A 25,522-nucleotide genomic window follows, 5' to 3' on the forward strand; every position below is an offset into this window, starting at 1 on the left:
AACCATCACTTGTTGCGTAGCGGTGCACGCGAAGCGAATAACTCTGCGCCGTTCCCTCTGTAACGGATTGAGATTCTGCAAAATGTATGGAGCGTTGACATAACGCCGGGGAATATCAACAGAACTGATGCATGCGCTCATGTGTTTTATTCAGTAACCTCATCTTTAACCCGGGAGCTCGTCGCCTTTCGCCCTGAACGCTTCTGTGTCCAAACTGTCCACTTCGTTTATCCCCACTCAACCCTAAACATTTGGCCAGGATGGACCAGCTCTAATGTTATTATAATGGCCTATAAGCCTTTATCTCGCAATTGGGGTAAAGCTGCTGTAAGTTTATTATAACAAAGATCTCTCTCTCTCTCTCTCTGTCGCGTGCCAGCTTGCTTGCTTTCACGCACAACGATGGGCTCTGAGAAGCCAAACTTTCTGTCACAGCCGGTCGTGAAGAACATTTTCATGTACCGAAACGGCGACCCTTACTACGACGCTCGCCGGATTGTAATAAACCAAAAGAGGGTGTCCAACTTTGAGACTTTGCTGAGAGAGGTGACCGGCGGGATAAAAGCCCCATTTGGAGCGGTGAGAAACATCTACACACCGAGAGGAGGCCACAAGGTGGACTGCTTGGAGAGCCTGCAGAGCGGGGAGCAGTACGTCGCTGCTGGGAGGGAGAGATTCAAAAGAATGGAGTATGACTTGACTTACGTTTGACAAATTGCTACTTTCAAATTGTTTGTTTTTTTTCACAGTAAATTAGCCTGAAGGATATCAGTACGGTTACAGTTTTACAGGCTGACCAGGTTTAACCCATCTACTGCTGTAGGCGTAATTGCCTGCAGGATGGCATGCTAGTCAGTTGTAATTACTGTTAATAGTATAGTATATAGTATAATAAGTAGCCGAATTCAAATCTTAGGCCTAGTTGTCATACACGGCACACACTAACTGGATTCCACAGTCAATGACAATGTGGTCAATCAGCCATGTATACAAAATCAATATGTCACCGAGCATCAGAGCTGTTGACTCAGTTATGGTCTTAAAGTTTATGTGACTCAACAGTTTTGCACAGTGCTAAGTCACAGCACGAAAACAGATGAGGTCAGCACTGCAGAGAAGTGTGCTCTGCTCTGACCTAAAAATAAGTGGACTTATACTGCAGATAATGAGATTTGTGCAGTGACTTAGTCATAGAATGTAGTGGTGACGAAGTTAAGTGCGAAGGTATTCGGGGCCATGACTTTTGTGTACTGTCACCATGCTCCTTGACATAGTTTTTTTTAATGCCAGGTAAAGGTGTGGGTACTGTATATGTTATCCACTGCATAACTGGTAGAACATATGCGCTTCCATAGGAATCATCCTGTTGTCCTTTCACTGCATACCATTCAGTTGTTGCTTTAATATGCAGAGGAATTGTGGGGAAAATCTGATTTAATTCAAGAGATTCACAAATAATTCTCCAACTAACCTTTTTAATAATGTTTTTTATTTAGTATGCATAATTTGGGGCTACACACTGACTATTAATTAAATAAGAGGTATATTATGTTAAACCATGTTTTAGTAGCACAGATAGCAGCAAGGAAAATTATTCTCACATTTACATTTCTAATTAATGGCATGAAATAATATTAATTAATTTACGAATTAAAAATACATACCGCTGTTAAAAATCAGGGTGCTGAGTCTAACTTCACTTTATGTTTTGTCTGTAGTTACCTACAGATAGGCTCGAGAAGGAAGAGGATGATGCAGACTCTTCCGATGCAGGTAAGGCCAAAGTTCTGCTAAAGTAAGCATGCCTTCTTTCATTTAGGCAGAAAGTCATTTGTGTGTTTAGTCAGTCTAGAAAGGAAAGTTCATGTTGAATGCAGTAAAATGTCGTAAGGAAAGTAGTGCAATAGCTGTAGGGAATAGCGGTGTGTTCACATGTGTGGATTAGCTTTAAGACTTGACCCCAGCTTTATGAAAATGAATTCATCCAGAATCCAGATCAAATATGAATTGCAATGTAGGAACTGTATTTCCTAGTGAAATGTTTAAGTAATACCTTCTAGAGATTAATGAAACCCATCACCGGTGAGGGTTTCAGTTACAGCCATCTCACTCAATCCAACTTTACAACATTTGAAACTGCGACTAAATGCAAGATACATGAGGATTCACCTCTGCCCTCCTGCCCCCACCCACAGTGTGAAGGTTTTTAGCAAGATCATTTAAGCAAGGTGTTATGTTTAGCATTTCTCTCTATTGTTCACTGTGAAGAATCACTTTGTTGTGGTCTCAATGGCCATGCATTATTGATTTATGGATCATAATCATCCCTCCTTTTCAATGCATCTTTAATCACCAGCTATGAAGTCACAGGCAAAATAGCAGCTTAAAAACAAGTTCAAGGGTGTATTGTTTCTGTTTTAAAAGTCAACTTCAGGTCATCTTTCCAAATGAGTTATGTTTTTCATAATAGCATTTACAGTATTCTAGGGAAGGCACAGATGTGTGTACTAGCACCCATTACCAAACCATATTAACCCCATTCATGTTGTTATGATGAAAACATGGCAACAAATACATGTGTGCAACAGTTTGACATGCTGATTTGTCAGGGTACTCTGTACTACAAGTGTGCAGCCCATTTCTATCTTTGACTTTAACCTTTGTCTCTTGCCACAGACAGCATTGGCTGTGTGTGCCCTGCTGTTCTTCACTGTAACATGTTAATCATACAAAGTGAATCAGCAACTGCTCTCTGTGGTCTTGATTTTGTCTTATCACCCGCTATAAGCTCATTCATCACAGGTAACCTCAAGGGCTTGTTGTTGCTGCTGTGATTACGTGGCGAGCATAAGAAGAGCCAATTTAGTTTACAAGGACCCTGCTTCCCCTTCACTCCCCCACTTAACCTGCCCGATTGTGTCAATTAATGATGAGAAGTCTTAGCCGGCTGGATGGTTGGCAACGTTGTTTCTTGTCCGTATTGATTTTGGAGCATTATGGGAAGGGCTAATTATAGGAAGGTTACTGCTTCAGATATACTGTACTATTCTGTATGTGGCATATTATTAACCCAGCTTCTGACAATAGTCCCTGCTAGGGTAAAACAAATTGCTCTGGGACGTTCACATTTCTTAGTTTAAACCAATCACAATTGCCTTGGCCAGCGCTAAGCTCCGGTCGCAGTGACTGTGGCTCTGCAAAATGGTCTTGGGAAGAAACTTGTTTTTTGTGGAACATTTGCACCTCGGAAAAGAAAACGCCACATACAATATTAAATTAAGTTAACTGTGCACACAATACAGTATCGTGAGCTATTTAAATTAGCTGGATACATGGTTAAATGTAATTTGCTCTTATCAGTGTAACGCCGTGTGAATTTCCTCCACAGCCATCCCTCCAAAACGTCCCAGTTAGAGAGTAACTGCCTGCCTTATTGCATGATCCATATTTTCTTCAAAACTTAGCATTTTTAGCGTGTGGCTTGGTAGATCGAAGTATGTTGTTTCCCTAAGCGAAGAGATTTTGAGAACGGCGTCACACAGAGAGCGGAAGGTGAGCGTGCCAAATGTCAGCTTTTATCCTGAAAATGTACTCCAGTTGACTACACTTCAAGTAACCTGCTGGTTACAGTAAACAATGATGCTGGTAGATTAATTTAGTGTTTAGGTGAAATGAGAATAGGGGATGTAGTACCTTATTATACACAAAATCCTTCATAAATTAGCACTGACTTTGCTTATTATTTTAGCTGCATCTAGCATCTGCACTCTCTAGATGGAATCGAGTGAGTGTGCGATTTAGTAAAGTGTATAAGCAGCATTGTAACGTCCCTGCCTAGCACTAACAGTAAAACATGATGCTTTTCGCCAAACGCAATGTGTACATGGGCACTAAAAAGAGCTGAGGGAACTCTTCTGGCATACAATCAAAGATCATGCGCCTATAAAAATCATTATCAATAGAAAAACAAATCTAGTGCTTTTAATGGCTCCCTAGCGAGTGATCCATGCCTCGCCTTGCTTGTTTTCGGTTTGTTCCTGGCTTGGATTGGTTATGGGGTTTCTACTAGTTCATCGCATTTTTTTTTTTATCAAGCATTATTGATTATTTTGGCAATTGTGTCTGTGTCCTGGCCTCATGCCTTTGTTACTGGTATATCTCTGTATATATCACACTTTGTTCTTATAAAGTAAGTTTTTGAAATCTACTTCTGGACTTCACATCTCTGTTGCCAGGGTGCCCCCAGAAGACTTTTAATATACCTCCTTCCTTATCTCTCTCTTTGTTTCTCTCTCAGAGGATCCAAATCTTAGTCCTAGAGTCACAGTGGGTTACCTGGTGTTATGGGACAGGACCTGCAGTGTTCACTCTTTGCAACCCCACAACCTCAAAGGATTACAGAGAGGGCTCAGTCTTTTGCTGTCACAGAGATGAGAGACAGAATATTTTAGTGTGTACAATAGGTTTTTCTCCTTGCCGTCAGGGGTATTACTTTTTATTTCACAAAAAGTTTTTTGTACCATATATTGAAATCTCTCACAGCAAACGGAGAAAAAAAGTGTATGGATTTTTAAATGGATAAACATATTATTGTCTACAATTAACACATGGTGCTACATCAAGATGTTGCCACTCTTGGTGGCTCTGATTCTTCAAGCAGTTCTGGCACTAGAGCAGGGGTCTTCAACTTTTTTTAAACAAAGGACCCCTTAACTGAAGGAGAAACGGAGCAGGGACCCCCTACTACTAATATTCTATAAAATTAAGTTGCATAGTTTTTAAAGCAAGTTTTAAAAATTAACAATAATTTGGAGGCCCCATTGCAGTGACTCTGAGGACCCCCTAGGGGTCCCGGATCCCCTGTTGAAGATCTCTGCTCTAGAGGACTTACAGTTTTAGCCCTGTTGACTGCCCTATATTTAGGAGCTTAAATGTTGTCCTTACCAACTAGAAATAAATATTGATCCCAGTGTTAGCGCTGGTCCCTAAAGCAAAAGTCCCTAAAGTTTGCACAGGTCTGTTGTTTTGAGTTTCCACTGGGAAACAAGAGCTGTCCTTAAATCCCAGCTGGACACACTGATCTGCTAACAAGCTTTCAAAGCATGCTTAGGTTACCTGTTATCAGGACCCAGAATATATTTATTCTATACATATATTTTGTGTGTTTATATGGTGATAGGCATTTTTCTATGTACTTTTAGCTTTAGCATTGCCCATACCAGATGTAGGCAATCTGTGTGCCAGATCATCTTTAATGATCTTTGAGCAGCTGTATGTTTGACATATATTTTACTCTTTGTATCCCTCTTTTCCAGGCCAGACCACTGCCACCGAATCGAATCATTGTGTCAGCTCGATTCCTGAAACCCATCAAGGAGCCGTGCACAATATTGTAAGTTCAATTTGCCCTGCTTGACATGAACCATTTCATGCTGTTTTGATTTTCTCAGAGCGATATACTCGACGAGGGAAACCAGGCTGTGTCATTGTTTGTTTTAATCGTGTGTTTTTTCTCTACTTAGTGTGGTAGCAAATGGCGATGTCTTGGACCCTGCAATGAGGCTGTTGGTCCACCAAAGGATGCTCGGCCAGTTTGACAGAATACTAGAGATGATCACAGAGAAGATGGGTTTGAAAGTCCTGGGGGGTGTCCGAAGGTACAGCTAAAACCAAAAATGCTTGCACTTCACATATACTGTCTTTACTTGTTAACAAAGTAACTCAAGAACAGATTTTTTAGCACTTGTTTGCACTGTTGTAGACATATGCATATCAATGAAGAAAAACTGCTTTAAGTTGCCATTGTTAACATGGACTTTGCTCTGGTGGTATATAAACACAGTGTGTGCTTGTTAATGTGACTGTCTTAATAAATGACCACATGATTATTGGAGGATACTCTGCAACTCAAGTGCGTCTTGACAAATTGGTAAACACATGGATGGAAACCATGGGGCTTTTGACTTTGTGTCTGTTTTCCAGTCTCTACACCTATGAAGGCCACCAGGTGACTGATGGAAATCAGCTGGAGGGTGGTCAGCTGTATGTGGCTGTGGGAAGAGAAAGGTTTAAGAAGCTGCCCTACAGTGATCTTCTCTTCACCAAACCAAGAATGACAAGGAGGGTGAATGGGTAAGCCACATCTGCAAATACTTAACTCACTTTCACTCCCTGTCTTGCACTGCTGGTATGAAATACTGCTATAGATACACTGGTGTACTGGCTGCAGCTTTCACTACACAGCAGCAGGGGTTAGTTGGGCTTGACGTGCCGAGACAGCTTTTACAAAACCCTAAGTCTGTCTGGTCCCATGTGGTATGAGACTGTAATTCATTACCTGGAGGACCATAAGCTTGGGGAGGGGACTAACAAATTAACTCCAAAACATGAAACACACCAGAAACCAGAAATGGTGGAAGGTTGGTCTTGGGGTTCAGCAACCCCAACTTGTAAAAAAACCCATATATGCTAAAGAAACATCAATAATACATTGTCACTAAATATTAGAATGTATTCAGAAAGGCATTATTTTTTGTCTTTCCCCGTATAGCACAACTAGTGCAAAAATAATACCATAATAGCATGTGCCTTTATGGCTCTGGAATTTTCTCAATACAGATAAAACCTTGACATTGCGCAAACTGATACATTTGTTTGAAATGTTGCATGTAGGTAGATCCTACGTGAAACTAGCATAGATGCAAATTGTGCTTATGTCTTCACTTAATTTTTTTTTTTATTGAGCAAGGTACCTGAAGTTATTCATTTACACTAACAGCATTGGCCAATGATGCACATTTTTAGTATCCATCAGTACGTAGATTCCTCTGTCCTCTGTGAAGAGTTGTGGAAATGTAAAAATGTAATACTATGGCTACCAGGCATGGTTCTTGGAGACCGTTCAGTTTGTATTTTTTCTGTGTTCCTGTGTGGCAACTAATTACTCCCCTGGGGATAATATCTGCTTTCCAATCTCCTGAAACCTGCATCACTTAGCTCCAGATATTATTTTAAGGATGGATACCTTGCTGCATGTGAATAAAAGTGTTGCCTTTCCTATTGCAATGTTTGAATAATTTTTACACTGTAGAAATGAACAAAATCATAGAGAAAATGTGTTATATCTACCATTTCACATGCACATACACAAAGCTACAGCTTCTTAAACACGCTATATTTAACAAGCCTTCCATATTATATTAAGGTATGTATATTACGTATTAATCAAATATCAAACAGCACAGTGTTTAAACCTCCAACTTTTCAATACAATTATATGTGTCTGTTTTGTTTACAGAATGAAAGCTTACTCTCTACCGCCTATCTACAGATTCTCCAGGCAAAATGGAAATGTAAGAATTTCACGTGCCTTTCACGTTCATTGTTTTAATTATTTAGTTTTATTTTGAAATTGGAAATAAGAAATCAAACATTTTCATATCTGGTGTACCATACATTGCTTACATAACCCAACATGCATAGAAATAATTAGCACAGCATTCTCAAACATATACCAAATAGAGGAAAGTATTAGATTTTCTGTATGATTTTGTTGCTTTGAGTTAATTCAATGAGGATTGGGTAGATGGACGAAACATTTAGCTTAGCAATCAGTGTTCAAATGTTAAAACTCAGCCTTGTTCAACAATTATTTGGCGTTGTTGTTTGAATAGTTAGTTAACACAGTTTTCATTTTTCCAGCTCTTTAAAGCTGTGGTAGGCACTTGATTTTTGGCGTAGTTGGCCAAAAATTCCATAATAATCGTTTATCATATTGTAATTGAAGTGGTCTGAGAGAAAACTAGACTTCTGCACCTCCTCTTGGCTCTGTTTTCAGGCTTTAGATAATCTTGCCATGATAGGAGACTTTGGTTAATCACAGGTAATTTCAGACATAGAGAGCTTTCCTATAGGCTGTTCTGCGTATGTATTTTCCTTGCGACAGAGAGGGAGAGCTGCAGTCTCACTGTACTTCAAATTCTGGCATTGTTTTTGCCTTCTACCTTCTAACAATCATAATACCAGCTGCTGTTTATCACTTTGGCCTTGTGGGGAAGGAAGAGGTTCTATCCCTGCGGTCCAATGTACACATCTGCCTTTACTCCTGTGGCACATTATTAAAGATTGTTGACCGAACTCTTGGGTTGCCGGTCATGAACTTTAGACAAACAGCAGCAGTGAATTTATATATATATATATATATATATATATAACATATTTTGTACATTTTGTACTGAAATAGACTTGTTTTTCGTCCAGGGTACATCTATGGTCCGATGCAGTGATAGTGGAGATGGAGACTCCAAGGCCTCTCCACCAGGCCACAATGGCCGCAACAAGGAGCACATATCCTCCATCGTCAGAGAGATCTCTCAGGCCAAACTCAAGGCCCTCAGGAAGAGGAGGAGTGGACAAAGCATGGCTCTCGGCAACTCTGACAATGGTAATGCAGAAACAAATAGAACAGTATGGATAGGTGAAGGGATGGGCATTCGATTACATTTTCTTAGTCGATCGTCGGGAGAATTAATGATCGACTCTATATTAAAATTCATTATTTATTTAACTTTTTATAAATTAAAAATGCAATGAAAATACAAAAATACAGCGTTTTTTTCCTCAATGAGATCTTAATTACAAGAAGAACAACTTGTGGCAGTTAAACTGGAGGTTATAGATATAGATTATAGATAGATGTGCTGCGGTGCGGTGCTCTGAAGCAGCAGAACCTGCAGCTGTGAGCCGGCATTCGTTTGTTCCAAAATAATAAATAAAAAGAATCATGTTAAATAATAACTTAACCAAAAACATAATAATACTTAGATTTGACAGGTTTTGTCAAAATGTAACTCAAAACTATCCAAGGCACGGAAAAAGCCTAATAAAAAATAACCAGTAGGCTAACTCACATACAACTTCTGCACCAGTCTACTGATTTTTGTTGAGAAAGATAAGCATGTTGACATGATCTGGGGTCAGACGCGACCGCTACCTGGTGACCGTCAGTCCAGCTGCCGAAAACAGCTTTACTGGGATGCACAGGTATCTCCATGCTAACTTTGCCAGCCCGGGGAACCTTATTCCGTTCTTCTTAGTGAGTTTCTACCAGTCTGGGGATGGTACGTCGTGACTAAATGTGATATGCTGGTTACAATATCCATCTCAATGAACTTACAGATCCCTTGGGTAATTTTCTCTGCTCGTTGTGCATCGCAGCTCCTCCGTGCTAACGCCGAGTTTATGCTAGGTTGAGACAGAGCAGGATGCACCGCGGCCGCCACCAACATTAACTAGGGTCGGATGCACTTTGTTTAGTGGTAGGCTACATCATTTGAGTCATGGCCATGTTGTACTTATACACGGCATCTCAGTGTTTGCAGTGAACTAAAAAAAAAAAAATGAAAATGGTCCCACGCCACACTTCGTCGTGTCCTCTTCAAGATTACTTTTGAAATCAAAACAGAAACTCGCAGCCAGGTAACTGAGTATGGAGTCAAATATTGCCCCCGGGTGGTAAAATGTTTAATTGCTGCCACACTGTGAAATGAATTTCATTGCTTCAAGACTCACACTACGCACTGCAACCAGCATTAGTTTAATCAATAACAAATTAACGTGATCGACGAAATTCTTAATAATCAATTATCGATCGTCGAGTAATCATGCCCATCCCTAGCATGACAAGCCAGACCCACATCAAGATGTTGGGTCTGGGAACTCAACATTGACAGGGCTCAATCCGAGGGGCGGGATAAACGGTTGTCTTTCAAATTCCCTCTGCACGCAATAGGATAACGCTACAACCAGGCAGAGCAACAAAGAAGGTAGCAAAGCTAGTTGATAGATTAAACTTTAAACTTTTGCCATATCCGGTCGGCAAAACTCCGAACACATCTTCCTTTTTTAAGAATTATTTTTGTGCCGTTCTTTGTTCTTTTCTCAAAGAAAAGCTTAACTCCAAGTCTTCAAGAAGACAGTAGCAGCAGCAGCAGCAGCAGCCATAAGCCCGCCCACCGACTCTATACACGATTGGCCTGACCAGATTTTGTTTTTTCCAGCTCGCAAGTCAACGGAGTGCCTAGACCCCCCTGGCTGCAAATTAAATTTGCTGCCGCTAGGGTGCGTCTAGATTTCTAGGCTAGCCCATCCCTAAATAGGAGTGGAATATGTTTACATACCTGATAATACAAACAGGCCTGGCAAATACAATGTGACTGTATCTTTGGAGTATTGTAGCTTCTACAAGCGTTTTTTTTGGTTCAGTACTATGCTTATATTATTCAATTGATTTAGAAGTCTTTTATATTAGTATATGAATATATCTATGTTATATATTAGAAATGCACTCACCGCACATAAGGATATAATAGTTGTGAATTGTATGTTAATATTTGTTCACATGTGCTATTTAAAGTGGGAGAGAGTGTGTGTTTCTTCTTATAAAGCCATGATATAGTAAATAACCACATCGGTGTATGCTTACATGTGTGGTTGCATGTGCTTGTGCAATCAAGACGATGAATGCCTGTCTTAAGGACACTTCTCACAAGAATGTCACATGCTAAGTTTTAATATCACTGTCTGAATTGTCTTTGCCATGAATAATTTCCACGAACGTGTGCACAAACTGGTAAGTAAGTAAGAATAATACAATATACAGATATATGATGTAATGCATGGCCTTTGAAAGCTTATGTAACCTGCTGCATTCTTAAATGCCCACATAGTGGCACTGTTGCTCTGCAATAGGAAATACTGTATAGCAAGATGCATTGAAAGTAGGTCTAGCATGATGACATTACCTTATATTACGAGAAACACATTACGCCATCTTCTTGGCTTATGATCAGTAGATTATGTCCTGCAGAAACTCCAGTTTTTGCTTTTCTGCTTATTTGCAGCTGGTCCTCATCTGAACAATAAGATGTTTTGTTGCTCTGTGACCCTAACAGCTGTTTTTCTTATACATTACATATAACATTGTGACAGGGAATTTTACAGTAAAAGGGATTTAGATTGTCTGCAGACTGCTGCTGACCTTATTATAACTCCTACTGCGGTATGAACCACCATTACGTCATCTTGTGGCTCATGATAGATGTTGCCTGTTTGCTCCTCTGGCAGGAGACTTGACAGCAGAAGCCCAAAGGAGCGTGGAGAATTGTGTCTGTGGTTCAGGGGAGCTGGCATTTTGCATCAAAAGAGGGATGAGGAATGTGTGTGTGTGTGTGTGTGTTTGTTTGTGTGTGTGTTTGTGTGTGTGTGTGTGTCTTTTGTCTGTGTGTGCATTTGAAACCTGTAATGTCCCCATTAAAATCCTCTGCGCATCAGATTGTGTGGCAAGTCGTATTACAGGCAGAGAATACCATGTTGCATTATTGGTCCCCTTGGGTGACATTGACCAAAGATTAAATTAACAGACAGGCAGCTCAGAAAACAAGATCAGGCATTAGAAAAGATCGTTTGAATGGCTTGGAGACCATTTTACATTCTCATGCACCCTTCACTGTTTGACCTATTCAGTCTTTCTTAAATGCTGTTGTGTTTGCATGAACAACATCTCTTTATTTGTCTGGCGTAGTAGGTGTTGTGTACAGTATGTAATGCAGTCTCTGCACGGCATTGAGTCTGTCTCTGTGTCTCTGTCCATGGTGCTGAACAGACCTTTTGTAAGATACAGCAGGTTAAGGTTTCCCACACGTTTCTTTACTCTTTTTGTCTTTTTCCTCTCACCCTAAGGAAAACAATGCTGAAATGTTATTTGTGCATTTGCCTTCTCAAAAGCATACAAGAACTGAAATCATAGCTGTCCATTGGCTTACCAACAACAAATTACTTGTGTACCCATTAGCTACTACGTTTAGTCTTGTGGTCATGTTTGTCCAGTTTAGCTTTTCAATAGGGACACAGTGTTCATACCAACTTTATTTAGTGATTTACAGCCGCACAGAGGTGTTTTTGGAGGTATCATCCCTTCGGGAAACCCTGCCCCGGCTGGGTATGAGGTAAACACATCCCAATCTGGTGCCAAAAGGAATGTAGCCAAAAGGTTAGCTGCCTGGCAGAGGCTGTGGAAAGAACACAGCATGAAACCTACACTTCAGATCTCTGGTGTGCAGGAACATTGGAATGAAAACAAAAGATTATTATGAAGGTGTCATGTCATTATCAATGTATTTGTGAGATAGGGAGGGGGAGGGAAAGAAAAAGAGATGCACAGACTAAAAGGCTTTGAAACAAGCAAACAATAGAGAGAGAGGGAAGAAAAAAGACAAATGAGACAGATTGACCCCGTAACTCGAGATTCTCCCTCTGTTCTGTGCCGACTGTTGTGACAGGGAAGTTTGTTTTTGTGTGTGTGTGTGTGTGTGTGTGTGTGTGTGTGTGTGTGTGTGTGTGTGTGTATGCCAGTCCCCATTATTCACTGTCTATCAGCTGCAGGGAGCCAGACTGAGGAGAACTCCAGCAGTTTCTGTCTGGTGTATTGCAAAGCTTCTGACTTTTCTGCTTCATTAGAGTGAGCACAGTGGTGAGTGACAGCAAAGACAAGGGGGAGGCAGTGTGACAACTCATGCAGCAAAGGTCACAGAATGAATTTGAACTCACTATAACAAAGACATTTGGCTTAAAAGACTTAACCAACAAGACACATTGCCTGTCGTACGCTTCACCCAGCATAGTTATACTTTAAGGGAGCCCTTTTAAATTGAGTAAATTATTGGTCTAATTTGGCCAGTGTTCAGGTTGTTTATGACCAATCAGCAGTTGTTGCTAACCTCAAAATAGAAATATGATGTCCTCATCAGTGTTCTCTTTCTGAAAGGGCCTTTGTGACCAGTTCAATTAATGGCTCTCTTGAGAAAAGTAGAGAAGAGAAGAAGTAAAATGCGAAGCAGCAGGAATGGGAAAAGAAAAAAGATTCAAATATATTAGAAAGAGGAAATCATGTGTTTTGGCATGTTAGGGGAGACAGGATGTAAAGAGAAGAGAGGATAAAAGAGAAGGTTAAAGAAGAGGAAATAAAAGGTTGAGATTGATGAAAGCAGAAGGACATTATGAGGAAAGAGAAGTGAAGAGAGAAAAAATAGTACAGTAGGAATCGAATAGGGAGTATGGTGAATAGCGTGAGATGGTGGAGCATGAGCATTGTGTTGGAGAAAAAAGGCAGAGATATTGAAGGTTAGAGGCATGGGTGGGGTTTGTATAATTGCCTTTCATTTGGATAATCTGCCCATTTAGAGTCATCAAAGCAGAATTTTACTTGCCTCTGCCCCTCGCTGAGGCCAAATTGCTGCTCCGAAAATCAACAAAAGAGCCTTGCACTTCAAGAAGGAGGGGCAGATAGAAAGGTATGGACAAGAGGAGAGAGAGGAAAGCCAAAGTGAGAGGGAAAGCACAACAAAAGGAGAAGGGGGTCTACTGATTATTGATACTGAACACATTTTCAGGTGTAGTTGCTATGTAGATTCTTTTGGAAGCTATTTAGACCACACATTCTCAGCAGCCTGAAAACAGCAATATGGTTAAAAAGAAATGGTTCAAAACAACTAAAAGCAGTACCAGTTAATAGTAGATTTTACACCAGCGAGAATTTGGAGACACACCCTAAGGCCTTGCTCCTGTGCTCTTTCACACACAAACACAGACAGAGCACTTTTGTATCTCAATTGTACAGTCTTAATAATGTCTGAGTTAGGTTCATCTTGCCTTTTGTTTCACATCTCTAAGTCTGGAGAAGGTGAGTTTCAAATAATGCAGGTAATTCTGCCCAGGCTTGTATTAAAACATTCAAAGACATCCACTTTACAAATAACCTTATGTTCTGAGAAGCTATTTGCCTCATTTTATGTACAAGGCCAATTCAATTCATGCCACACAATGGGTCTACATTATGTCCTTTCCTATTATTTTCCTTGAAGGGACTTTAATTTGAAGTCATGGAACTTTTAAATTGCGGGATTCTTTCAGAAAAAATTATTTCCAAAGCTCAAAATTGAAACATCCTTGGCATTATTTGCAAGTTGAATGTGAGAGGAATGAAGATGGCTGCATATGTGAGTGTGTCTGTGTGTTTATGCGTGCCTTTGCACATGCACAAGCCAGATCAACCTTCTGCCTCTGGTGTCATAAAATGTGATGCTGCCTTGGGGAATTAGCCCTGTTAGCATATGTATCTATAATTCCTGTCAAAGTGAAATAAGGTTCAAAACAGCGTTGGGAGGCAAGAGATGTGGACACAAAGAGACTGTGTGTCTGAAATTGTGCGCCTGTGTAAAGAGGCTCAGCAGAGAAGGATGAGAGATGGCAACCTTTAAAGGAAGTTTTTTTTCTTGCCAAGTTCTTAGAAAGTGTGGTTTTTGAGCACTGCGTTAAAAGTATTTATGTGTGTGTTATATGCGTGACTGTTTTTATCTGCACTCCCTCGCATGTCACATTTCAGGCAACACGGCCATCCTTCCCAATCCCCACCTTCTTTCCTCCTCTCTTTTCATCTCTTCCTTTTCACAGCAGAAAATAAAAGGTGCTTCATGACCCTTTGATGCAGGATTACTGGATTAAAGTGCAGGGTAGCTGTACTAATCTGCCACATTAATCTGTTAACAAGTGTTTCAGCTGTGACATACAACAGTCCAGGCTGTGGCACCTAAAGTATAGGTTTAGGGTGACGTGTGACACTTTTAATGACGCAAATTTTCTTAATTTCTGTCACTTCTAATCTAGCCTGCGTTGCCAATTTTAGCATTTTCGTCGAGGTTTAGCTAGTAGACGCACATCTGGAGTAGCTGTGATAGGAGCATCTGCAGGGTTTGTATCAGCCTGAAACAGCTTTGACATTCAACCTAAATGGCAAGAGTAAACATTATACATGTGTTGGAACTGGGCTTAGGAAGTTGCTGTGTTGGTAGAGCAAAGTGCTTTGTGTTCATCACTGTCAGTTATAATGCAGTCGCACAAACACTTTCAAATGTTGCACATGTCTGTTTTTATCCAAATAATGCAGTTCAGGGTGCAAAGAGATATACATGTAGATTTTAGATGATCTACTCTAATGACTTCTAGTTCACAGAGGGCTCTGCCTGTGTTAATTGAAGTTCTAAGACAATTATTGTTTTGAGTCTCCATTTTAGTGACCTGAAATATTTGTGCTGTGAGTTACGTTCCATAATCCAATATTCAACCTAATAAACATTTGATATGATGAAGACACTGGATGATAAGGTTTCAAGCAACTGTAAGGAAAGTGAGAGAGAGCAACTCCATGAATTATTAAAATATTTAACTGAAGCCATGACCTTTTATAAATATTACTCTGCCTGTCTGACTGCAACATTGTTAAGCAAAGCGTTCTTCCGATTTAATGTCAAAGCTATCTAAGCACAGGGCTGCACACTACTGTAGATAAAAGGCACTCATAATACTTTTATTCAGATCCATCTTGGAAACAAACATTAAAGGATGTTATACACTAGAAATAATTTACATTACTATTGTATATGTCCTTCCCACACATAATATAAGACCAGTGTGTCTGTTTTTAGTGCATTAAAGATGTTCAGAAAAATTATACTTATGATAGTCTAGTCCAAAGCACCAGGCTCAATCATTGAGCAATTTAGCATTGCAATTCCATAAAGTTGGGACATTTAAAAAAGAAAGGTCAAATTGAAGAGAGGAGAATTGAAAATGTGAATTTTAGTCCCTAGTGGGTCAAGTTCCGAAAATACCGGATCCTTCATTTTCAATAATGCTACTCAATGAAAGAATCATCTGTCATTCAAAAAAGCTTCCTCCAGAGCCACACAACTGTTTTTACAGGCTAAGGAGTTCTTTTTGACAAGTACATTGAACTTTATGTGTAAAAGTGATGGCATACCCCTTTAATAAAGTTGTTGTAGTGACTTTTGAGCATTACAAATATCTTAAATTGGATTTGCTCAACTGGGATTTGCTGGATTGTTGATTGCCAAACATCTATCACCCTAACCCCAATGATTCTCCTGATACCTTCACTCTATGCTATTTTACCTTTACCTTTTACGGCAGCTGGATTCTCGCAAGATTGCGGAACCACGTATTACACGAAAATCCAACTTGTCAGGTGTTTTAGTCCAAACCAGAGACGGTTTAGAACCGAGACACCCCAACTCAGTAATTTCCTGTATCTGTGTCACATGGGTTTCTCCACTGCCACGCCTCTTTAGGATACTAGCAGCAGGTCCTGAGTGTATTGATTCCAATGGGATAAGTAAACATAAACGCAAGATTATGACAGATTCTTTCGCCCCATAGTCACCAAAGTAAATACTGGACCCGTTTTTCACAAGCCACGTACTATCTACCGAAAATCTGACACTAAAATGGCATAATTTCAGATGGACACATCAGGAGAAAATTAGCTTTGTTTCTGTCACAGCAACAGATCTTGCGAGCAATACTGATGAGCTAATGTCAATTAACATTCGTGAACGCCGTAACAAAACTATTTTTTGTGATGCTAAATATGGCTTTTAGCTGTGTAAATATCTAATATTAGCAAAACAAAATATCAATAAATTATACAAATATAGCTTTTTATCCATCCATCCAATGAGACCACACCCATTTAGGAGACAGGAAGTGTGTATCATTCATAACATTGGTGCAGCAGGAAATGCGCTTTAAAGGGGTGATAGAATGCAAAACCGATTTTACCCTGTCATAGTTGAATAATGACAGTTTGGAGGGTAAATAGGACATACATAGAACCTCAAAATCCCATTGACACCCCTTTCCTCTGCAAATCTCACAATTTGAAACTGCCTCTGAAAACGGGCGAATCTGAACAAAGCTGAAAGTTGACGTCAACTTCTCAAATCCTCCTCATTTGGCTCAACCTTCTATCTTTGTAACGCCCCAAAATTTACATAGGCCACTAACTGATCTGAGGTCAGTTAGTCTTTTAAGTCTAGGTCGTGCAGATCTCTGCTATTCCATTACAAAATTCACTTCTGAGACTTTTTTATGCGAGAAATCAACTATGTAAAGCTCAAATATGGGCCATTTTAGGAAAATTGATGGCTAATTGCAAATTTGGTAAGACAATGTGGGACTTTATGAGCTCCACAATCTGCCGGGACAGGCAGCGGCTGCCGGCCGGGTTTGCTGCCTTACCAAGCGGCCTCTCCCCCTTCACAGACCTGCTGAGCTGGAGCTCTGTCAGGATCTCACACACCAGCTGCGCAGTGTACTTTAGAAAAGAAGAAAGTTTGGGGGTTTTGCAAGGATATTGACAATGAACCACGGTCGTAAATGCAGTGTTGCAGACTGTACAACGGAATAGCCTACTGGCCCAGAGAAAAGGGTTCAGAACGAGTATATTGGACGAGAGGGAGTTGTGGATCTAACGCAGCGCTGCAGAGGCACTGGCAGAGGACAGGCTTGCAGGGGTTCACTCTCCTCTCCTCGCGCTTACTAGCTAAAAAGGTGAGCTGTAATTTTTTGGTGGAGGCTTTTTTATGTCGCAAGAGTAACGTTAGAACAACACTAGTTATAATGAAAGTGTCGAAACTTTTTTATTTTGTCTCGGCTGTTTTAGCCGCTGCGGCTCTCGCCTGGGCATGTCTGGGCATGTAACAGACAGAGTGTCTGTGTTTGTGTGTGTGCGCTGTGCAGCGGTGTGTGTGTCTGTGTTTGTGTGTGTGCGCTGTGCGCAGGCTAGCAGTGTGTGTGTGAACGTCAGTTATGACGGCCCACGGATTAAAAATGTGTTGGGTTGAAATCGGGCTCGGGGTCATAATTCCAGTTAATGTGTCGGGCCGGGTCGGGCTCGGACACAGCGTGCACGGGCTCGGGCTGGGTCGGGCTTGAGTTTTTGGGCCCGATCTTAGCTCTAGTCTGAACCACCAGCTCACCGAACGAGCTACTGACAGCTACGGCGTGGTTTAGGTGTGTGTGACAGCCACGACTGTTAGTTCAAAACAACAATGGTGGAAGCAATAGACAGATGGTAAATTCGGCCAGGTATTCTTTTAAAAGTGCCTGCCCTTTTGCAAACCGTTACCAATGATGGCTTCTTGGATGGTTCTGTGTAACAAACCATGGCGCGTCAGGTTAATTTTGCCTCATAAACCTCTGAATTGCATTAAAATAGATTGTGTGTATGCATGAGAGAAAAAAACAAAACGGTTTTAAAATGTTTTAACATGACCCTGGCCAGTGACTGGAGCACGGTTGCTGAGTGGCAACATTTCATAATTACCATTCAGAGTTAATACCCATGTTGTTTAACACCCTGCCATAACTCAGCCATGTGCTGAGTGGGTTAAATCAGCTGGGTGTAAATAAGCAATATACTGTACTGTATGGGGATAAACAGGGAGTGTTGTTGGGAGTGATTTCGGTACATAAAGTAGTACGTCAAGTAGTACGTCAAGTGTTTATTTAACACTGCAGAGCTAAGTAGAATTGGCTTGTTGAGGCCATGCCAAGGATTTGTCCATCCATTGGTTTCTAAGCATAAATACAGTGTATTGAAACTGTGATTTTTATAATTTATTTAGAACTATAACCTCTGCCATTTAGGTATTAATTTGAAGAATAAAGACTATGCTCGTCTACAGCCAAAACAAGAAACACACAGTTGTGGTGAGAGAGGCTTGATTAAACAATCTGCTGTGATTATACTGTGGATATTAGGTGGTCAATTCGAGTTGCACAGGAAATGCTGGATAGTGCAATTATTGGAATAAATACAAAAGAGGCAACATTTCCCATTATTTGTTTTTGTTTTTGACATTTCTACTACATACTCTCTCTGAGCTGAAAACCCTCGTCGATATTGTTTTCTAGTAGTGTCTCCAGACTAAAGGCTTTATTCAGTTTTCCCAGAAGTGTCACAGCACTGAGAACATCTTGGAAAAATTGCATAACAGCTTTCAGAGAACCTGGAATAAATGATTTGCAACATTAACTGAAGGTTTCACCAGTGTGACTACTACTACGTACGTGGTGACTACACAGCTGTTAAACGCAACATATTCCTCAACAAACCTATTTGTAATTCCCCTGTTTCATGCCCTGGTCTGCTACAGATTTCCTGTGGAGTCAAGAACTTGTTTGTGCTGTATAGATTTTACTCATAAATTCTTCAAGGAGTAGTGGGAAGCTTTTAAACATGATATTAGACCCTGCTAGTCTCTGCAAGACATGGTTGTCCACTCCAACTCTGCAGTGGAGGACGGAAGAAAAGACTGATGTGCAGTAATGCACATCAAAATTGTCTCATTTGCCAGCAGGCTTTTCATGAAAAGAGACAAAGATGAAATATTTAATGTAGCTTTTTTTTTCTATCCAACAAAATAAAAGCTTTATTCACACATTGTTTACCACCCAGCTCCCTGCGCAGTTTAAACTCATTGCTACAACAAAAAAAGAGAAGATTGGCAACAATCCCTGTCCTGTGGAAGAAATTAAACGATGCACCTGTTTGCTTACACTGTGCTAGGACTTGAATCGGGGGAAAAAAAAGTTCTGTTGACAATTCTATTTCAGGGTTCATCTGAGCACAGGGTCCCACTGGTTGTTGTTTCTGCTGTAATACATTATGTTGTTTTTTATTAATTGAGTTGATGAATATAAACCATAGATACTTTATGGAATAGAATTGACATCATGTTGCCTGGTGTGACCTGCACACTGAATTTCCTCAGTGTGTAAGGGTTCCTAGAATTGGATGAGCACATCAAATGGAAACACAGATCAAAGCAATGCTGCACAACTGTATGCAGCTGAAGGTGTAGAGACGGAGATCACAACTCCTGTATTTCTTTTTTTTTTTTACAGACCAGTTCTAAAACTAAAATCATGTAGCAGTAAGACAGACTGTGTGTGTGTGTGTGTGTGTGTGTGTGTGTGTGTGTGTGTGTGTGTGTGTGTGTGTGTGTGTGCTTGTAAAGAGAGAGATGAAGTTTGCTTGTTAAGAAGTGGGAGGTTATTGTAGTTTACTATGAGCTATCACTTCATCTTCAGTTGTGCTTTATTACATTTCTCTGGAACAACAGTCATTTATAACTTTACCTTTCATAATAATGAGTAATTATACACACTTACTGTTGCATTCTTGATTTACCTCACACTGATGGATGAGATGTAGCATTACCCCCGAAGTGTGGGTGGGCTCTGTCTGAGTTTGTGCCAATAATGCATAAGGGAATGTGTGTGTGTGTGTGTGTGTGTGTGTGTGTGTGTGTGTGTGTGTGTGTGTGTGTGTGTGTGTGTGTGTGTGTGTGTGTGTGTGTGTGTGTGTGTGTGTGTGTGTGTGTGTGTGTGTGTGTTTGCCTGATTATGAAAGGAAAAAAAGAGAGACTGCACACAAGCAAGTTGCAACACCAGAACCCAAATCTACTGTATTTAATGAAGAGCAAGAAGGGTAGATTCTAAATATTGTGTTTAATTTGATTTAGCATTTTCATGAGCCCGTGCCTCACCCTCAAATCACACTAAGATATTTAGAGTTGTAGCGGCTCATCCACTGCTTACTGCTTACACGCAATCGTTCGGCCCTCACTGTTAATGAATGCAGGCGATTTCCATAAAATATTCTTAAAGAGGTCCGTTATTATTACCATAACGTTTCATCTCCCACCATAGCTAAACTTCAATCAGTTTTGCATTTGAAATGCATTAAATGTCTCCATAAACTCTTCTAATCTCTACCCAAGTCATTTTTCTTCTTTAACTTGTATGTGTAGAAAGGGGAACTAATATTAAAGACATTAATTACACTGTTCTGTTCTTTTATTTTTTTTTATTTTTTTTATCCACTCTTTTTGCCACTTATTTCTGATTGGAAATTTCAGTCTCATCCAGTGTTTCAAAACAAGTGTGTAATTATGTTGTTTATCAGAGCGTATAGTTGTATCCCTCTTATGATGTTTAGGGTTAATTACTTTAAGGCATTTGACGCACATGCTCACATGAAAGACTGAAGAAGAAAAAAATGTATTAATTTTGCACTCCAACAAATCTGCCTTGCTGAGCTGATTGCTTCAATAGAAATGGGTGTGTAGCTGGTATCAAGTTGTGGTATGATGTCTTCCTACACAGAAAAACACAGAATCACTATGCAGTTTAGACAGTAAATGATGACGGGTGATTCCTCTGGGGAACTGGGCAATATATATGTTCTTATAATCTTGACTATTATTACATCAGATTTATTTTGTTTTGTTCTTGGGTAGAATACTATTGGCTGTGGCTTTGATGAAAAAAAAATAGGAAATTGAAAAAGCTTCTCCAGATTAAACTAGTTAATTCTTCAAATTAAAAAGAAAAGGTGGGCCCATTTCTCCCTTTGTGTCAATTTTGAGTGCCTAACATTGAAAGCCAGTGTCTGGGATAAAAGGCACCTGTGATGGGGACCTGAATAAATCTCTTTAACGTTTGTGTGCTGGCCAGTGGTAAAAGTGGAACAACATCTACCTTAATACCTTTAGGGATTATTAGGGTGATTACTGCGTTGGTGATAATACTAACAAGGATCTTCTCACCTTATCACCATGTTTTCTGGCTCTCTCCGCCAGACTTCCATTGTCTGGGGAAGTTGTTTACTTGCCTGAAATAGTCTTGGGTGTTTTTCTTCTTTACCACCAGGTGTCACTCTTGTACTGTGTTTTGATAAAGACTGAAAACACAGCTGCGGTATACAAGATGTATAATTTCAACAAGTCACTTACTGGAGGATGAATAAGAGCTCCCTTGTTTATAGGAGAGGTTTTATGGGTTTCTGAAATGATGTAATGTGCTCTGACTGGGTTTAGTGTCTTGAAAAGTAGTCAGCAATATTCCTTATATTAAGCCTGTAAAATTACAGTAGAGAATCAGACAAAATAAATGGTATGAGAATTTAACATAACGAGAGTGGCATTAAATTAATCTGAATTAAGCCTATTTGGGATTGTTTTATGTTAGTCATACGCAATGCTGTAATGTGCAGAGTTACTTTGTATTCTGCTACATTAAGTAATGTTGAGCTTCTACAAAACAGAATGTTGAATCAAAATATTATTCATGTCTTTGATGTAATTCATACCATAACATAACCTCTCTGTCTCTATTTTGTCTGATTTGGCCAAGAGACATTTGTTTATGCCTGTGTAAAATCCAATATATGTAGATGTATTTACACCTGGATGACAACCATAACTCAGTTTCATCTTATATTACGCCTAACAAGCCCATTCAGGACACAATATCACACATTTGGATCATTGGTATGTCATAATATCACACTGAAACATGCTTCAAAATCACAGGCACACTTTTCTGTGAAATCAGCCCACAGTTCTCTGACGTTATTTGCAATATGTGTGCTCAGTTAATATAACTGCGTGTTCTCTCTATTACCAGATGACCTGGAATCAAAGGATGATGATAGAGATACTGAAGACAAGACCCCCCCAGACCAGCCAGCCGATGAGGTATGAACATACAGTACAGCACTGTACATAATAGACCAGCGGTGTCAAACTCATTTTCACTAAGGGCCACACTGAAAAAAGAGAATCACACCAAGGGCGAGACATGTAGGGTTTATTTACGTGCTTTTGTTACTGCATGTCACCTTTTTGTAAATTTGTTGCTTTTTCCGACATTTTTGTATGCTTTTTGTCGCATTTTTTGTTGACATGAAGCCCTACAAAAGTCATCAAAAGAGTTCCTTAGCCATCATAGAATTTAGCAAATCAAGCAAAACAATGAAACTTTTTTTTTTTAGCAACCTGTTTTACAGCCTGAATATGAAAACTTCTCTCTGTTTCTGGGGAATCTCTGAGTTTCCTAGTCAGCAAATCTGACATATTCTGCTTTGAATGTCATATAATTGCAGTTTAAAAAAACACCACTTTCCTGTGTTTTTGGTTTGGCGCACAACTAGGCGGGCCAAAACTTATTGTGAACCCAAATTTATATATGGGCCGGATCTAAATCTGCAAGGGGTCGGATTTGGCCCGCAGGCCTTGAGTTTGACACGTGTAATAGACCATTACGGGAGCAAGAAATTACGTCTTTTTAAAGAGACGTACATTGTGTTTATGTGACCTCTCATTAGGCCACACAGCAGGCACTTTTCCTAACATAATTACGTGGGTTCAGTGCTTTGTCCCATGTCATCCTGTCCCATAATATCAGGAGAATGATGTATTCAATATTAACTGAGTTTGCTTTAGTTTTGAAGATGTACAGTATATACTGTATTTTCATATTCATGACCCAAAATTTCTATTTCAACTATTTTAACCCTGCTTTAAGATACCCAGAATTCTTATAAATGTCACCCATATGTAATGTTATGAATTAGATTGATTCACATGTGCCAGCTAATGTGTTACTCCATTACTTGTTGCATATTGATTGACTTGCCATTAAAGGGTTTTGATTTTGCTTTGGCTCCATTTGGATTTGTAAGTGCTCAACACTCAATAGCGCTGTCACTCTCTTTCAGGAAAGTGTAGGTCATGGGGAGAATTATTGTAAGCAATCCAATTACATTTTATGCCTGTTAAAATATTTAGAGCTATAAATTGTTTCTGTGGAATTATTGCATTACAGAAACCTGCAGATGGTGATGCAAAAGCTGAAGACGAAAATGGTGAAGAGGCAGGAGAGGAGGAGGCTGTTGCTTCTGAAAACACCACAGAAGCAGACACTTCCGCTAGCAAAGAAGAAAAGAATGAAAACCAGGACACAAGTGGCAAAAAACAGGGAGGGGAAGAGAGGGAGGAGAATGCCGAGGAAAATGATGAAAAAGAGGGAGAAGCAACAGCAGGATCTGAAGAGAAGGAGAGTGAAATAAAAGAAAAAGTGAAGGAGGAGGTCACAGATGAAAATAAGGATGATGTTAAGAGTGAGTCCAGTAGTAGCAACATTGATAAGACCCAGGAGAGTAAAGAGAATGGAAGCCATTCATCTTCTGAGTGTGAAAAAGATGATCAAGACAAAAATACAGAAGAAGAGAAGCAAGATGAAGACAGTGAAAAGGGTGAGAGAAGCAGTGAGGAACAAGTTAACGATGTAGACATGGGGGAGGAACTGAAAAAGACAGAAAACAGCAGTGACCCGGGGAAGACTCCGTCAGGTAACGAGACAAAAGAGAACGATAACGGCAGAAGTAGCAGTAGCGGTCGTAACCAGGGAGAAGATGTGAGAGAAACAGAAGAGGGAGCTACCAAGGACTCAGGAGAAGATGAGAGAGAGGTGAACGGAGAGGCCAGCGGAGGCGATGATGAGGTGGAAAATGGAGCAGAGCTAGACATGGACAAGAATTCAGCCAAGGATGCCGCAGCAAATGGAGAGGAAGGGGTGGATGGTGACAAAGACAATCCAGGAATGTAAGAGAAAATTGTAGGATGGACAGTGTTGTGTTGAAAATAGTAAGCAATACTTCTACAATCTAAAAGTAATGAAGGTGGCAGAGCAAATTCACAGAAAGTGAAAGCAAAGGTTGTTTTACGGCCATGTAGAATCTGCACTGAGAAGTAAACGAGCGAAAAGTAGTAGAAGCTTTGAATGGCTGCTAAATGATGTCAGGTACAAAAACACCATCAGAATTTCAGGTATATATTCAAAAGCTATTTATCAAAACATTATTCATAACTATCATGTCTGAAACAGACAAATAAAAGTTACATACATATTCTTATTTTTCATTAAGTCTTACTATTACCTCTTGGGCTGCTTTATCGTTTCAGTATACATTGTCTGTGAGCACTGTAGTGAGTGATTAAAATTACTAGTAACAGACTTTAAATGTTTAAACATGTTTATTTTTAACAGGTGTGATTATACTAGTTGCTTGTTTTTAAAGATGTTTTTGTATGTTTGTTATTTTTGTCTATTTTCCAAAGCAAGTGATAGAAGTGAACTTTTTTTTAAGTTGATACAATAAACTGTGTGTAATGTTGTAAGCATACAGTATGTGTCTGAATGTTCCACATCATAATCATTCATTATGTCTTATGCATATTTGTTTATTTACATCTATCTTCTACAATAACAATAAAAGAGAAACATTACAGTGAGGCACCTTTAAAAGATACTTTAAATAAATAAATAAAATGACTGTAATCATATTTGTCCAAAAATAATAAAAAATAATGACACCTAAAGTGTGATAATGCTAATTTGTTTGTGGCAGTGAATATCGTCAGTATCGACTTTACAGACTTGTTTGTCAAATTGAACAATATATAATACTCATAAGTCCCCGGCTGAGTGCCGCTACGTTGGAGTTTACCCCGGTGGACTATGCCTACGGGTTGTGGGTGGGGAGAAACTCTGACTGTTGTGCCTATGCACCAAACAAAAGCTCAGAGTATTCAGCCTTCTTGGAGACCTTAATGGAGCCCTGCATGGGGCTCCAGTGGGGGACTTCAACGGGCACGTGGGCAATGATGGAGACACATGGAGAAGCGTGATTGGGAGGAACGGCCTCCCTGATCTAAACCAGAGTGGTTGATTTTTGTTGGACTTCTGTGCTAGTCATGGA

General features: G+C 39.9%; 1 protein-coding gene across 1 annotated transcript; it reads left to right on the forward strand.

The window, feature by feature from the left end:
• LOC120563110 (doublecortin domain-containing protein 2-like) lies at positions 1-25,084 on the forward strand. Its single transcript, XM_039807219.1, has 9 exons — positions 1-689; positions 1,719-1,773; positions 5,316-5,392; positions 5,523-5,657; positions 5,983-6,132; positions 7,298-7,352; positions 8,260-8,443; positions 22,387-22,457; positions 23,587-25,084. Exons 1-9 carry the CDS (start codon positions 403-405, stop codon positions 24,367-24,369), a joined length of 1,797 nt encoding a protein of 598 aa, XP_039663153.1. The 5' UTR covers positions 1-402; the 3' UTR covers positions 24,370-25,084.
• The last annotated feature ends 438 nt before the right edge of the window (positions 25,085-25,522 follow it).

The sequence above is a fragment of the Perca fluviatilis genome, chromosome 7 (assembly GCF_010015445.1).
Source record: "Perca fluviatilis chromosome 7, GENO_Pfluv_1.0, whole genome shotgun sequence".
Classification (NCBI taxonomy): domain Eukaryota; kingdom Metazoa; phylum Chordata; class Actinopteri; order Perciformes; family Percidae; genus Perca; species Perca fluviatilis.